Consider the following 15,158-nt stretch of genomic DNA (forward strand, 5'->3'; position numbering starts at 1 on the left):
ATTTGAACTTAAGTGCTGGCTGTCGATGAGTTTTCAGAGGTGAGGTTTTGACTAGGAATTGTGTCTATCTGAAGGCAAGAATGAGAGGTTGTTGGGGGAATATGAATGACCATCTCTGACTGATGGTTCTGCTCTGGTCAGGATCTCTGTCGCAACAGAACGATCAAATCTAATCATACCATCACATAGCTTAAAGGTTAAGGTCGCCATGCTTCTTTGTAGAATCTAGTGGAAACCCCCTTTTAAATCAAATGTTGTTCACATCTGCTGAACACAACAGGTATAGTAGACTTTAACAGCGCAATGCTTGCTGATGAGCCCATTCCAAACAGTGCAGTTAAAAAACATTTGCTCAATAAAAAAAGGAAATAGTAACACACAATACAAATGTAACGAGGCTATAAAGGAGTACCGGTACCGAGTCCATGTGCAGGGGTACGAGGTAGGTCTTTGAGCTAATACAGTATTTACATATGGGTAGAGGAGCTGCTTTCACAAGGAGGAGGTGCTGTGTTTTCATTTCATCTTCTTGATCTCTCTCCCTCTCTTCTCCCCCTCGCCTCTCAGTTAATAATGCAGCGGTAGAGAGAGCGGGGCAGACGCATGGGATGGAGAGCTGCAGGGAATTCTGCTGTACTTGCCTGTTTAAAGTCAATCCTGAAGCTGAGGTTTGGGCTCTGTTGGTTTTGCTGCAGTCATGCTGCACTCTACAGATGGTGTGTTACAACACCGTGTAGGCATTATTACAACCCAGCTGTACGGAACGCTCTGAGCAGCGGACGGATTGATTCCGTCATTGTTTACTTGTCTGTCTTTGATGCGCTAGCATCACTGTTGTATGCTATCACACTCAAGTTAGTGTTTGTTTACCATGTTGCGCTGTTAGGATTAAATTTGACTGTGAAATTATAGATGTTTGGCAAAGCGGCCCGAGGAGAAACGGTTTTGTTGTTCTATCTGGTTTGGGTACCCTACTGTGTAACATGCTGGAAGCCCGGGATTTGGGGGTTCTTAGTGAAGAAAGAAAGTGAATATCCTGCCATGCTCAACCCTCCCTGCCATGCTCTGATAAACTCCAGCTTAAATGGGCCTATCTGAGACGGTTAACACACCCAGACCGAAGATAAAGGTTCTGACACATTTTTTTGGTCCGATACATCCTGTGTCCTGTTAGCTGCTTACCTAGCCATCACACCTTGACCAAAGATAAAGGTGCCTACAAAGTTCTGACACATTCTGTTTCCGGTACATCCAGTGTCCACTGTTCTATTAGAATGCTGATAGTTCCCCTCTGATCTCTCCCGACTTTCCTCCACCAGACCACAATGCACTATTCCAAAGCCTGTGTCGACATTCTAAACCATATATGACGATTCTTCTCGCCCTCTGTCCCGCAGATGAGAAGGAGGAGGGCATCCTGGGTAGTATCCTGCTGCCCAGCTTCCACATCTCCATGCTGTCTGTCGACGACCACATCAGCAGGAAATACGCCTTCAAGGTCAGTACTGTACGCACACACAGACAGAGCCCCATAAAGGATGCCGCGCTTCCACGCGTGGACATCTGAGGTGGTTGCAACGTGGAGCCGGAAAAATGGTTAAGGGGGGTACTTGTTTCCCATAATCCTGTTACTGAAGGCAAATCTATAATCCGTAACTCCCTTGTCTGTCGGTCTGGATTGTATAATGTGTGGCTGTCTGTATAGAAACTCACTTGATTTTGTGGTAGTAGGCGACGCGGAAGCACGTCTTCCCGCTGTATACCACAGCAGAGTTGATGCTTTTGTAGTGAGTTATTGTAGTGCTATGTATCAACAGCCATTGACAGACAATTCAGTAGGGGTAGGAAGCTATGGTGAGCTTCAATTGGTCACTCGCGTCACGCTATCATGGAGGATTTGAATAGAGTTCAGCTTTAGTCCCGCCCTGTTCAGCTCCCTCGCCCACGCTCGCATCGCTCAACGGTCCCTCGCCCACTCCGCTTCTCTCTCTTTCCTTCCATTGAAAGTGAATGGCGTCCGATGTTTCACCGCACAAAGTGTAAACACACTGTAACACACAGGCTTCTCTTCGCTTTTGGTCTTTCCTTTCAGAGAATCTCTGAAAATGCGTTTGTATACGGAGAGTTTTTTTGTGCCTAGATCCATGATAAACTCAATAGATTTTCTAGTCTCAATATGCAAGAGGGTGATAGGAGCAAGATGGGCAGAGAGAGAAGATAAAGAAAAGTATACACAGAAAGACAGACGGCTATATCCACCTTTTTGAGCATGTTAGCCTCACATACCGTTTCACACATGTCACCACTGTAAACACTGATTCACTCCTACACATTGACACCGTCTATAACACAGTAACAAGCCCATCCATTCTCTACTCCCCCACATCCCCTACTATCTGTCCTCGCCTCTGCTGTGTGTTAGGGTGTGTCACAAAGGGCACCCTATTCCCTATATAGTACACTACCCCTGGTCTAAAGTAGTGCACGAAAAAGGGAATGGGGTGCCAATTGGGACACTGACTTAGTGCCAGTCTCTGCCTCTGCAGCAGGAAACAAGAGTAGCACTCAGCTTGGAGTGTCTCCCTGTCGCTCATATTTATGGTCCTAAGCCTGCTTAGCAGGTAATTAAAGTTAGCTATACAGCCTTGGAGCGGTAGGGATGCACACGCACATTCACGCTCCAACACACAGGCGTGTGTGCACAGACAGACTGACGAACACATGCACGCACACACCTCTTCCAAAGAAGGTGATGTAACACTCCCTGCAGTCTTGCCAAGGTCACCCACTTACCTACCTCACACTCCTTAGGAACTCTCCCTCACTCCCGCCCGCGCTCTCTCTCTCTCTCTCTCTCTCTCTCTCTCTCTCTCTCTCTCTCTCTCTCTCTCTCTCTCTCCCTGCTAGGCGACCCACTCCAACATGAGGACCTACTACTTCTGCACAGACACGGCCAAAGACATGGAGTCCTGGATGAAAGTGATGACGGACGCAGCCCTGGTCCACACAGAGCCAATCAGAAGGTGGGTAAACCCAGATTGAACTGCCCAGCAGCCAGCCAGCCTTGTTTGACTGACCTATGGCAATGAAAGCGACCAGCTGAACCGTGCAATCTTTTGTTTTGTAAGCAAACGGACGGCCGTGAGAGCCTGCGGTATTTCTTGCAGAAGTGAGAAATCGCATCAGTATAGAAGACAATTACCAGATGTTTTGTTGAAGATGCATAGCTTGTAATGAGAAGCTATAGCTTTAGGGCTATACAGCACAGCACTGCCTCCAGTTAAACTTTCACGTCAGAGGCAACTGCACTTCACACGCTGTTGGTAATTGCAGTGTTTTAGCCATGAGCTGTTCGTGAAGGCTTTTCGACATGGGCATACAGTGCTTTATACACTGGAGAGACTCAGATGGATAGTAACACCTACTCTCCACAGTCCTGTAAGTACAGCGCGCTGGCAGTCCTAGCTTCGTCATTGTGGCGTGATGCAGGCCGTGTGCGGAGGTTTGCTTGTATGTCTGCATACTGCACTTCAGCACTGCTCTCATCTTAAAGGGATGCCGTGGGGCACAAACCCGCACTCAGGCCACAGCATGCTTTGTGTCTGTAAACACCACAGCCAAAGTCTGGCAATAGAAATTGGACATACTGCCATTACGATACCTTTACCTCACTGAGAAATACTAGGAAAACCCCAGGTAGAAATAAATAAAGTACCATTAGATTAGCAGTCCCAAGTGGCTGTCACTGTGACTTGTCCCTGAGTGCAGTAGCCGGTAAAAGACTGTGGCTAGCCTAGAATTGAGCTATTTCCCTCTGGAGTACCAGACCTGTTAATGGCCTTTCTGTAACAGACTGAAAGGTTGCAGCAGTGGATGGCTGCTCAGTCAAAGTAGCCACGTCTCACTGTGCCCTCAGAGTGCTGTGGGCGGACAGTGATGTTTTCAACACCTCTCACTTCTTTTCCTCTGTGGTCCCCCTTGGCAGTCATATAGTCAGGCAGGTTGGAGGAGAGGTAGCAGTAGAGCCCCGGCGCCTGACACCCACACAGCAAGAGTCCATTGTTGGAATGTGGAAATGTGTTTTTCTGTGAACCTGGCTAGTAATGGCTTATTGGTGTGTATTTATTGTCATCTTTTCATCAGTCATCTGTCTATTTTTTTCTTTCTCTTACCGTTTCCAATCCCCCTCTTGTTCTCTCCCTCCTTTTCTCTCGTCCATCACTCTCTCTCCCTCACTTCTCTCTCCCTCACTTCTCTCTCCCTCACTTCTCTCTCTTTCTCTCTCTCTCTCTCTCCCAGACTGGATAAGTTGAAGGTGGACCGCTGCTGTCCCCAGGAGGTGAACAACATCCTGAACCACAACCGGGTCCTGACCAGGCCAGAGATCCAGAACAACGAGAGGAACCGTGAGCCGCACCAGCCCTCCCTCACCCGCAGCATGGACCGCACGGACGGGGACAGGAAGCACAACACCCTCCAGAGAGAGCGGGAACGCTACACGCTGCAGAGAGACGGCGAGAGATACTCCCTTCAGAAAGACGGGGTGAGCTACACGCTGCAGAGAGACGGAGAGAGGTACCTGTTGCAGAAAGACGGAGAGCGGTACGCCCTGCAAAAAGACGGGGAGCGGTATTCCTTGCAGAAAGACGGAGGCGAACGATGTGCTGTGCAGAAAGATGTTCAGATGGAGAAGTACGCACCTCAGAAAGACGGGGAGAAGTACTTGGTACAGAAAGATGGAGAGAGATATGCACTGCAAAAAGATGGACAGAAATACAACCTCCAGAAAGGGGTAGAGAGACAAACGTCTATGACTGAGAAAGATCGGTCAGATCGTTATGGGACCCTTGATGAAAGGCAGAAGTATAAAACCCTACGGGAAGGAAGTAAGTGTGGTACCCTGAGGGATGGAGAGAAGTATGGGACGCTCGATAAGTATGGTACGCTTAGGGAAGTGGATAAGTATGGAACCCTCCGTGAAGGGAACAAGTATGGATTCCAGAGGGATGGCAGTGCTGAGAGGCCTCTGACTAAAATCAACAGCATCAAACTCCAACCAGCCCAGGCAGCAGCCATCGCAGCAGCAGTTACAGCCTCCCGCCAGGTACAGGTCTCCCAGCACATGACCCCACCACAGGTCAACGGCTCTGGGGAGCGGGCTGGGGACCACAGCCCAGGGGAGGTGGTAGGCACCATGGGGAGAGGAGCAGGAAAGGCCCAGGACCCGCCTCCGAACCAGACTCAGAACCAGCAGGCCCAGGAGCCAGAGAAGAGTCTGACCAGAACCAACTCCATGAGGCAGCTGGAGAACTGGGTTAGGACCCAGAGGACACAAGAGGAGGACGATACCAGGAGGTAAGGGGTGTGTGTGTGTGTGTGTGTGTGTGTTTCTGTCTGCGTGCGTGTTTTGGGCTGGTGTGTGTGTGTGGCTTGGTTGGTTGCGTTTCTGTGTGTGTGTCTGTATGTCCGTATTGGTCTGCACGTACCAATGCCTCTCTGAAATCCATTACTGTTCTCTCAGATAGTAAAAACCCCCATCTGTGTGTCTGCAGTGCACTCTTGTCAGTGAGTCAACCAGCCATCTAGACGTTAACTTGTCTCTAAGAGCACCGGGCGGCCAGAGACGGAGAAATAAAAAACCAACCACATCCTCTTAGCCTGTGGCTATATCTCCCAGACCTCTTTATCTGTACCGTATCCCTCTCGCTCTCTCCTTCCTTCCTCCCTCCCCTCTCTCTCTCCCTCCCTCCTGTCTCCTTCACTGTCTCTGCTCAGTGCTCTATAGCATCCCTGGCCTGTGCTTGCCGGCGAGAGCTGAAAGCTTTTCATGTCACCGCTGTATGTCGCTGTCAGGGATCATACACTCATTTTGCTGGGCTTGTTTGAGAACAGGAGCGAGGGAATGTTTTCTCCCCGTCTCTTTTACTCTCCTCCGCCCATTCCTTTAGATGAATAAGTTATGGACCTGTGCCCCTGTTACCAGTAGAGCACCGCTCAATGCCTCCTACTGCAACATCATCAGTCCTGTAGAACAGCCCAGGGAATAGGAGGGACACTTCCAGATGACATGTTTTTTTGTGTGTCTGCGTCTCAAATGGCACCCTCTGTGGTGCCCTCCTTTTGACCAGGGCCAAAGGGGCTCTGGTCAAAAGTAGTGCTCCGACATAGGGGTGCCATTTGGGACGTGTAAATACCGATTCCCTCTCTGGCCTCTGTGTTATCCCAACAATCAGGTGTTCTCACATTTCCAATTCCCTTTGACGGAGATAGTGTGTACATAGCCATAGCAGCGCAAGGCAAACGCTTCCCAAGCTTCTATTTGAACTGTGGGCAACAGGGTGAGATATTAGAACTGTTATACTGTGGAATATAGGTCAATGAAATTCATATGCATTGCACCTAGTACAGGACTTTATTATTATGTATTTGAAGATGGCTGTCCAGTAAAGGTATTGGCTATAGCTCATTGGGCTCTACGGAAGACCGTATGTGCCTGTGTTTGTAGATCATAAGCTATGGATGCATACTTTATTCCCCTGTGCCTGTATGACATTGGCTATTGGCTTGTGTTTGAGGTTCTATCCTCTATACCACTGAGCTCACTCTGTCCCTCCTCTCTGGCTGTGAATTTACTGTACTACGCCCATATTAGGAGCCCAGACATTCAGCCTGCAGCCTCTACTATGGCCTAGTCTCAGAGCCAGCGAGAATACAGATTAGAGCCAGCGCCCTACTTTCCCTTTTCCCTCTCTACCATCCATTAAACTGCATTTGTTTATGGCAATTAAGGCTCTGTAAAGAGGAAGGACTCGGAGGAACTGATGCTAAACACCACAAACAATGGACTGGTTCAATTGAGCCCCCTGTTCGTTTTAATGTCCCCTGGCCCTTTTAGCGTGCTGTTGTAATGCCAAATGGACTCTTACCATGCAGTTGTAGTAGGCTTATATACTGTCAGATGCTGTCTCATCCTCAAGGGGATATGCTCTTATTTATCATATACAGGCTAGTTTCTGGACACGATATTGAGACTTCATAAAGGCCGTTGGTGTCTTTGTGCCTGATACTTAGCCTCGTTAATAAGCTCAGTCACTCCAGTGGCATGTATAGTGACTTGTTAGCTAGCAAGTACTGTACCTTCGGCGAATCAGTGACTCATATTAACACTAGTAGCCAATCACTTCTTCCTGGAATGAGGTCATGCCCTATCCATGCCCCTCCTCTCCTGATAAAGACCTGAGTGTGTCTGTGATATGGTAATGATATGGTAATGCCCCAGACATTAATTGCGTCTCCCAGGTATATAAAGGAAAGGAAAAGCAAAAGCGTGGACTTATTAGCATAATGCTTTAATTAGATAAACACACAGGTAATTAGTAGCGGCAGGTAGCCTAGCAGTTAAGAGCATAGAGCCAATAACCGAAAGGTCGCTGGTTCGTTTCCCTGTGCGGACTAGGTGAAAAATCAGTCGATGTGCCCTTGAGCAAAGCACTTAACCCTAATTGCTCCTGTAAATCACTTTGGATTAAGAGTGTCTGCTAGATTACTAAAATGTAAATGTAGATCATTTAATATTCTCAACCGGTAGGTAGAGCATGTTTTTCAAACCAACCTAAATGTAGCATGCAGGTCCAAAAATAGACTAAAATGTTGATCTTCGTTTCCCAATTTTTTTTATGCTCATATTACATTATTTCTGCCTAACGAAAATACCTAATGTTTTGTGACAACAGTGGTGAACCACATGTAACTGTGACGGTCATTGATCTACAGGTCATTTTGCACGCCAAACAACCCCCAGGGAAAATCAGTAGCCTAGTCAAACTGCACACTGTGCCCAGCTTCGCCAGGTAGGAGGCCTGATCCTGATCTTGCACATCTGTGCGCCTCCTTCAGCTTGCAAATGCTAAATTGGCTTGCGTGATCTTTATTAGGTTGTCACTCAACTATGTAATTTCCTAGTTTATTTATTCGCTGTTTAAAATGTTGTAAAAGTCAACCGGAAACACAACTCTCATCTTGCTGTACCTGCATAACGGGGCTTACAATATATTGTATATTCACTATCGGCAATAGTTTTAAACAATCAGTGTATATGGTCATTTTTAGATATACAGGGTAAATCACTTTTGTGAGGCACAAATGTCATAGCTAATTTGTAAGCGATAAATATTGATGCATTACTAGCTCAAACAAATCTGCTAAAATGACAAGTTAATTTGAGGGTGATGGTGATTTCAGAACCCCTAGTTGGGGGACAAAAAATATCGGCCCCTAATCCGATAGTGGTAGTGGAGTGGTAGATGCGTATTCTCCGTTATGGTTTAGCTCGGGCCAACATAGTACAAACGCGCACACTGTCGTGTATAATTAATCTTGTGGGGACACACAATTCAGTTCCATTCCACTAACCCTAACCTTAACCCAAAAACCCTAAACATAGCTCCTAACCTTAACCCTAAACCCTGTAGAAATAGATTTTGACCTTGTGGGGACTAACAAAATGTCCCCAGTTGGTCAAATTGTTTGTTTGCTATTCTTGTGGGTACTTTAAGTTAGTGTGTGGACGTGAAACATGTCCACACACACACACACACACACACACACACACACACACACACACACACACACACACACACACACACACACACACACACACACACACACACACACACACACACACACACACACATACAGCTCAGAGAGTTCCAGCTCATGAGCTCCATCAACAGCAGATTTGAATTTAGACTGTAAATGAATGCGTCTTGGCAACAAATGTTAGTGCAGCAAACCATATCGAATCACATAGATTCATTCTCTGATCAAAACTAATAGTTTCAAACTAAACGCATCACTTCTGTATTGTATCGGAGTACATGTATCTACCAGTGCTTTCGGAAAGCATTCAGACCCCTTGACTTTTTCCACATTTTATTACGTTACAGCCTTATTCTAAAATTGATTAAATTGTTTTTTACTTCCCTCCTCAATCTACACACAATAACCCATAATGTCAAAGCAAAAACGTTTTTGTTTTTTGCAAATGTATTAAAAAATAAAAACTGACATGGTTACATTGACATAAGTATTCAGACCATTTACTCGGTACTTTTTGAAGCACCTTTGGCAGCAATTACAGCATAGAGTCTTCTTGGGTATGACACTACAAGCTTTCCACACCTGTATTTGGGAACGTTGCTGCACAGCTATTTTCAGGTCTCGCCAGAGATGTTCGATCGGGTTTATGGCTGGGCTCTGGCTGGGCCACTCAAGGACATTGAGACTTGTCCCGAAGCCACTCCTGTGTTGTCTTGGCTGCATGCTTATGGTTGTTGTCCTGTTGGAAGGTGAACCTTCGCCCCAATCTGCCGCCATTCATCTTTCCCTCTATCCTGACTAGTCTCCCAGTCACTGCCGCTGAAATACATTGCAACATCATGATGCTGCCACCACCATGCCTCACCGTAGGGATAGTGCCAGGTTTTCTCCAGACATGACGCTTGGCATTCAAGCCAAAGAGTTCAGTCTTGGTTTCATCACACCAGAGAATCTTGTTTCTGTTCCTAGGCCTTCATTGAATATACGAATTTGGTCTTAACTGACTTACCTAGTTAAATAAAGGTCAAATAAAAATAAATATAAAATGATGATGACCACTGTGTTCTTAATTGCTGCAGACAATTTTTGGTACCTTTCCCCAGATCTGTGCCTCGACACAATCTTGTCTCGGAGCTTTAGGAACAATTTCTTTGGGGACAATTTCTTTTTCAGCTGTGGGACCTTCTATAGACTGGTATGTGCCTTTCCAAATCATGTCCAATCAATTGAATTTACTACCAGTGGACTCCAATCCATTTGTAGAAACATCTCAAGGATGATCAATGGAAACAGAATGCACCTGAGCTCAATTTCAGTCTCATAGAAAATTGTCTGAATAGTTATGTAAATAAGGTAATTCTATTTAAAATGTTTAATTTCATACAATTTTTAAATAAGTGCTTTTGCTTTTTCATTATGGAATAGTCTGTGTAGATTGCTGAGGATTTGTATTTGTTTCATCCATTTTCGAATAAGGCTGTGACGTAACAAACTGTGGAAAAAATCTATGCGTCTGAATACTTTCCGAAGGCACTGTAGGTATCGAATTTCCTTGAAAGGAAAAGATGCACATCCCTATTGATTGGTCAACTCCCCCAGCCCTCTTGCAAGCATTAACATCATTTGTATCCTTTTAGGTTGCTGCAGTTAAGTGTTTTGGCACTTTGCCCACTGAGAGGGCAGTAAGAGAACTCAGTCAGTCACCAAAGACATGGGATAAAAGGCAGGAATTCAGTTGGTGAGGGATTCATATTGCACCATTCCTGTTAGACAGTAGAATTATGAAAATAAATAGTTCAAATGTAAAAAGGCTATAAAGCAAGAATTCTTACATTTGCTCAACCAGGCGGTTGATATGTCAGTAAAAAGTCTGGTGTATTAAAAAATTTTTTTATTCAAAATACTTGGTGAAAAAATGTATTGAATTGTTGACAACTCATTATATTAGGAAACATACATTGGCGTTAAACCACGGTTCATGACCCATGGGGACAATATTCAGACTTATGGTCGCCTATAAAATAATGCCTAAAATTGCACTTTTCTGTTTTTCAATTACTATTAATCTCAAAATGTAGTCTGAATATGTGGAAAACATGGTGGAACAACCTGGATCATTTGAAATTTAAGAAGGGACATTGCACACTATAAACCACATGAAAATGCATGAATATTCATGTTTGGACATACAAAATTAGCATAACACCAGTCCTCATTTTAACAAATGCTTACCTACCTATAAAAGCTATCGAAGCAGACCTAAGGTAATTTTTGTAATATTGTTGAGATTATTAAAAATGCTGTTCAAATTACCATTCTATTATGGCATTGCTAGTAATAACTCTCTTTTGACTTCTCAACCTTCTGGTAGAGCGATGTAATTTCCCATATAAACCTCAAGTTGTAAACGAAAAACTATTGGGCATTATATGAATTTAAGGTGATAATTTTTTCAATATGTTTTTCAAGAAGAGAGTTAAAGGGATTAAGATTAGCAATAATGACTGTGTAAAATAAACAATTCAAATACTTAGCTTTAGTAGTATGCTCACAAAATTCGAAGTAATATTTTATTCCAATGCAATTTGCTCAGGGAAAGATTTTATTTAACAAGTAAAATGTTATTTTCTCTCAAAGGTAGGGGTCAAAAAATGATTGACAACCCTAAAGATTCTTGGAAATAAAATAGTCCAAAGTGTAGTATTTGGTCCCATATTTCTAGCACTGATATTTTAGTGATCTCCTGAAATCTATGTTCAAACATATCCTCGTGTCAGTTGTCTTTTCTGAAAGATTGTGTCTCACCGTACGCGTCGAAGACAAGTGTTTCTGGTTTACTTGAACTACCCACCAAGAGTAATAAAGTCTTGTCTTCAGTGACACTCTGAGTCACCTGACTCATCTGTACATTAGTTCAGGTATGAGGCCAATACAGTTGATTATTGGCAGTAACATCACATCTAAACAGAACCCGAGTCTCCAACACAAAGGCCAGACAGTGTCATTTGAAGACTGTGACAAACCTTTCTTTCAGTCTGTAACCCATCTTGATGCTGAATAATTCCTTTGTGGATCTGAATTAATGGGAAAGTACTTCAGGTCTGTGGAGACATTTGTGTACAGGTCAAAGCTTTCTTGCACCTTGAGGCTTGAGCTCTGTGGGCTAACACAAGAAAGAGACCCGCATTACATTGTCACAGGGAAAGCTGTTAATGTCGTCGCTGCCTGGATGGGTGGTTAGGGTTTCAGAAGGGGAGGTGGTGGCAGACGAATCTCAGGACTTCTGCTGTGTTTTCCGCCACACAATTGACCTCTGTCATACTGTGCGTTCCTATAGAGTCGGCCAGATACCTGTCAGTGAGTACAGTATGATATCGACCTAGAGTGGAGTCTGTCGGCGAGCCAAGCGTGCATCCTCCCAGTGTAATATGGTAATTATAAACGCAGCAATATATTGGAATGAATCTTGTCCTGGAGGCGTTACCCCAATGTTGGGGTAACGTGTTACGTAATCAGATTACTTTTATGAGTAACAGAGTAGAGTAACCTGTTACTTTTTCAAATTGGGTACTATATTAGTTATTTTGTCAAACAATGCGTGCATTACTTTCAGAATCATATCTCTTGATTCTGGTTTGGAGAAATGTCATGACAGCTGCTGTCTATAGAAATGTATAGAGGGTGCACCTCTGGTCTTTGCCATTAATCGCTTCTGTGATAAATAAGCCCATAGAGGGCTTGCCAGTCTAGTGGCAAGTGTGCCCTCTATACATCTCAATGGGTCTCGTACATCTCTTTACATCTCCTACAGTCTAACGAGAACTGGCGGCTCGAGAGAGATTTTGAATGAAAATAGGAAATCTGTACCGGTGTTTGGCTTACAGAATACTGTATATGGCTAATTAAGCAGCCCATATATAGCACAGCACTTGTAGACTAGCACAGGAAAGCAGCGCCACAGATGAAAGGAGAAACTAGTGATCAAACCTGAGTTAGTAAGTAGCCTGTCTTTGGTAGAGCGTGCACGGCTCGCCTTGCTCCCTCCAACAGTCAAACAAACAGTGAGATTTTTTCATGAAGGTAATGCAAATGAACATAAATAGTAATATAATGCGTTACTTTGCACACAAAGTATTGTAAAGTAATGTTTTGCTTCAATGTAATGATTAATATGTACTTTTTCAAGTAACTAATCCCAACACTGGTGGTAACTAGCGGGAAATATATTACTTTTTCAAGTAACTAATTCCAACACCGGTGGTCACTAGCAGGCATAGCTAGTGTCATAAAATCGGATTTTAAACCTAACCTTAACCACGCGACTAACTTTATGCCTAACCTTTAACTAAAACCACATTTTTGTTTTCAAGCTTCTTTTTTTTACTATATAGCCTATTTTGACTTTGAGCTGGCCCATTTAACGCAAACCTCTGAACTCGGCCTCCAGGAGAAGATTCATCCCAATAAACGTCAACCTGCATAAAGGCATATGCTACAGGGCTCTGGAGAAGACTACAGTAGCAGATAAGGGGGACATGCTTCAAGTGAAATCCCAAGTTCAAGAACATTAGGAAATGGCAGCACTCCAAAATGGACAGAAATACTTTGTGGCAGGAGGACACATTGCTGTCTCCTCCTTTTCCACATGGTGTGTGTGCGTGCAGCATTATTGCTGTGATCTTTATTGCTAAGATCCTCTATTTACAGATGCCAGATAAGCGTTCCTGTAACCGTATATTTATACAAAAATGTTTAAATATGGTTGAAAATGTAAGTGTGTTCTGTATGTAGAACTGGCTTTGTATAATCAGCGATGGATTGAAAATAAGAAATCTGAACTCTCCTACTTGCCTATACTATTGCATTTTTTTTTTACTTTGTCATACATGATCTCTGAACATGTGTGAAACATGGTGGAAAAACCTGGATCATTAGAAATGTGAGTACTATTTTAGGGACATTACGCTGTACAGCACAGCACCTAAAAATGCATCGGACACAAAATGACCAGGATTTAATCAAATTTGATATCTGTCCTTATTAACACACAAAAGTATCTTCTGTATAAAAGCAATTCAAACAGATCTAAATTAGTGTATGTAATATTTTTGTGAGGAGTAAAAATGCTATGCAAATTACTATTCAAATATGACATTGCTAGTGTGACCCTCGACTTCTCAACCACCTGGTAGAGCTCTAACTTTCCAAATTAACATCTAGTTGTAAAAATAAAAAACAACTACAGGTTATTTGAGTTGTTTGTACTTGGAATTTTAAGGTGACAGTTAAAGGTTTAAGACTGGTTTGTATTACCTACAGCCCATATACTGTGAAAGGGAGCTGGAGCCAAGTGCCTTATACAGGAGGTAGTAGGTGCTGTACAGCACCTTTTACAGGAGGTAGTAGGTGCTGTACAGCACCTTTTACAGGAGGTAGTAGGTGCTGTACAGCACCTTTTACAGGAGGTAGTAGGTGCTGTACAGCACCTTTTACAGGAGGTAGTAGGTGCTGTACAGCACCTTTTACAGGAGGTAGTAGGTGCTGTACAGCACCTTTTACAGGAGGTAGTAGGTGCTGTACAGCACCTTTTACTGTAGGTGCTGTACAGCACCTTTACAGGAGGTAGTAGGTGCTGTACAGCACCTTTTACAGGAGGTAGTAGGTGCTGTACAGCACCTTTTACAGGAGGTAGTAGGTGCTGTACAGCACCTTTTTACAGGAGGCAGTAGGTGCTGTACAGCACCTTTTACAGGAGGTAGTAGTTACTGTACAGTACTGTTAAGACTAACAGAGAGGCAGTAAGTGTACTGTACTTAACCTACTATGTACCTATTGCTCTTTAGGGGTTAGGCCCAGGTTGTTCTCTAGAACTATGTTTAAGCAATAAGGCACGGGGGGGGGTGTATTGCCAATATATGGACACAACCCTTAGCTGTGGTATATTGGCCATATACCACAAACCCCTGAGGTGCCTTATTGCCATGATAAACTGGTTACTGACGTAATTAGAGCAGTAAAAATAAATGTTTTGTCATACCCGTGGTATACGGTCTGATGTCCCACGGCTGTCAGCCAATCAGCATTCAGGGCTCGAACCAACCAGTTTATAAAATGCTATATGTGTGGATTGATTTATTGATCAAAGTATTTGTAAATCATGCTATTGAAAATCATGTTTTATTAGCTGATTCATTGAATTGATTTCCCTCTTCCCCCCCCCCCTGTCCTCCAGCATCACCTCCTACCAGACCTTACCCCGCAACATGCCCAGCCACCGTGCCCAGATCGTTCCCCGCTACCCCGAGGGCTACCGTACCCTCCCCAGGAACATGCTGTCCCGACCCGAGAGCATCTGCAGCATGGCCGGCTCCGTCTACGACCGCGCCCTGGCTCCCACGTCCAACTCAGGTGATGGGTCTTAAACTTTACTGTTGTACTTAGCTTGTGCCCCAAATGGCACCCCATTCCCTATGTAGTGCACTACTTTTGACCAGGGACAATAGGGGATAAGTTGCCGGTTGGGACACAGATGAAGACCTTGCTGTTATACTTGTCTTTCT

The 15,158-nt window shown here is 44.2% G+C and overlaps 1 protein-coding gene across 7 annotated transcripts in view; it reads left to right on the forward strand.

Annotated features, from left to right (window-relative positions):
- LOC124014216 (pleckstrin homology domain-containing family A member 5-like) overlaps nucleotides 1–15,158 on the forward strand; it is a 164,770-nt gene that overhangs the window by 133,574 nt on the left and 16,038 nt on the right. For all 7 annotated transcript variants that reach the window (XR_006834984.1, XM_046328992.1, XM_046328993.1 and 4 more), the window contains 4 exons: nucleotides 1,398–1,498; nucleotides 2,908–3,023; nucleotides 4,300–5,355; nucleotides 14,831–15,006. Coding sequence is in view for 6 of the 7 variants with exons in the window: in XM_046328992.1 (XP_046184948.1) it covers nucleotides 1,398–1,498; nucleotides 2,908–3,023; nucleotides 4,300–5,355; nucleotides 14,831–15,006 (1,449 nt within the window). In the remaining variant the exon portion in view is untranslated. The remainder of the gene's footprint in view (nucleotides 1–1,397; nucleotides 1,499–2,907; nucleotides 3,024–4,299; nucleotides 5,356–14,830; nucleotides 15,007–15,158) is intronic.

The sequence above is a fragment of the Oncorhynchus gorbuscha genome, linkage group LG25 (assembly GCF_021184085.1).
Source record: "Oncorhynchus gorbuscha isolate QuinsamMale2020 ecotype Even-year linkage group LG25, OgorEven_v1.0, whole genome shotgun sequence".
Classification (NCBI taxonomy): domain Eukaryota; kingdom Metazoa; phylum Chordata; class Actinopteri; order Salmoniformes; family Salmonidae; genus Oncorhynchus; species Oncorhynchus gorbuscha.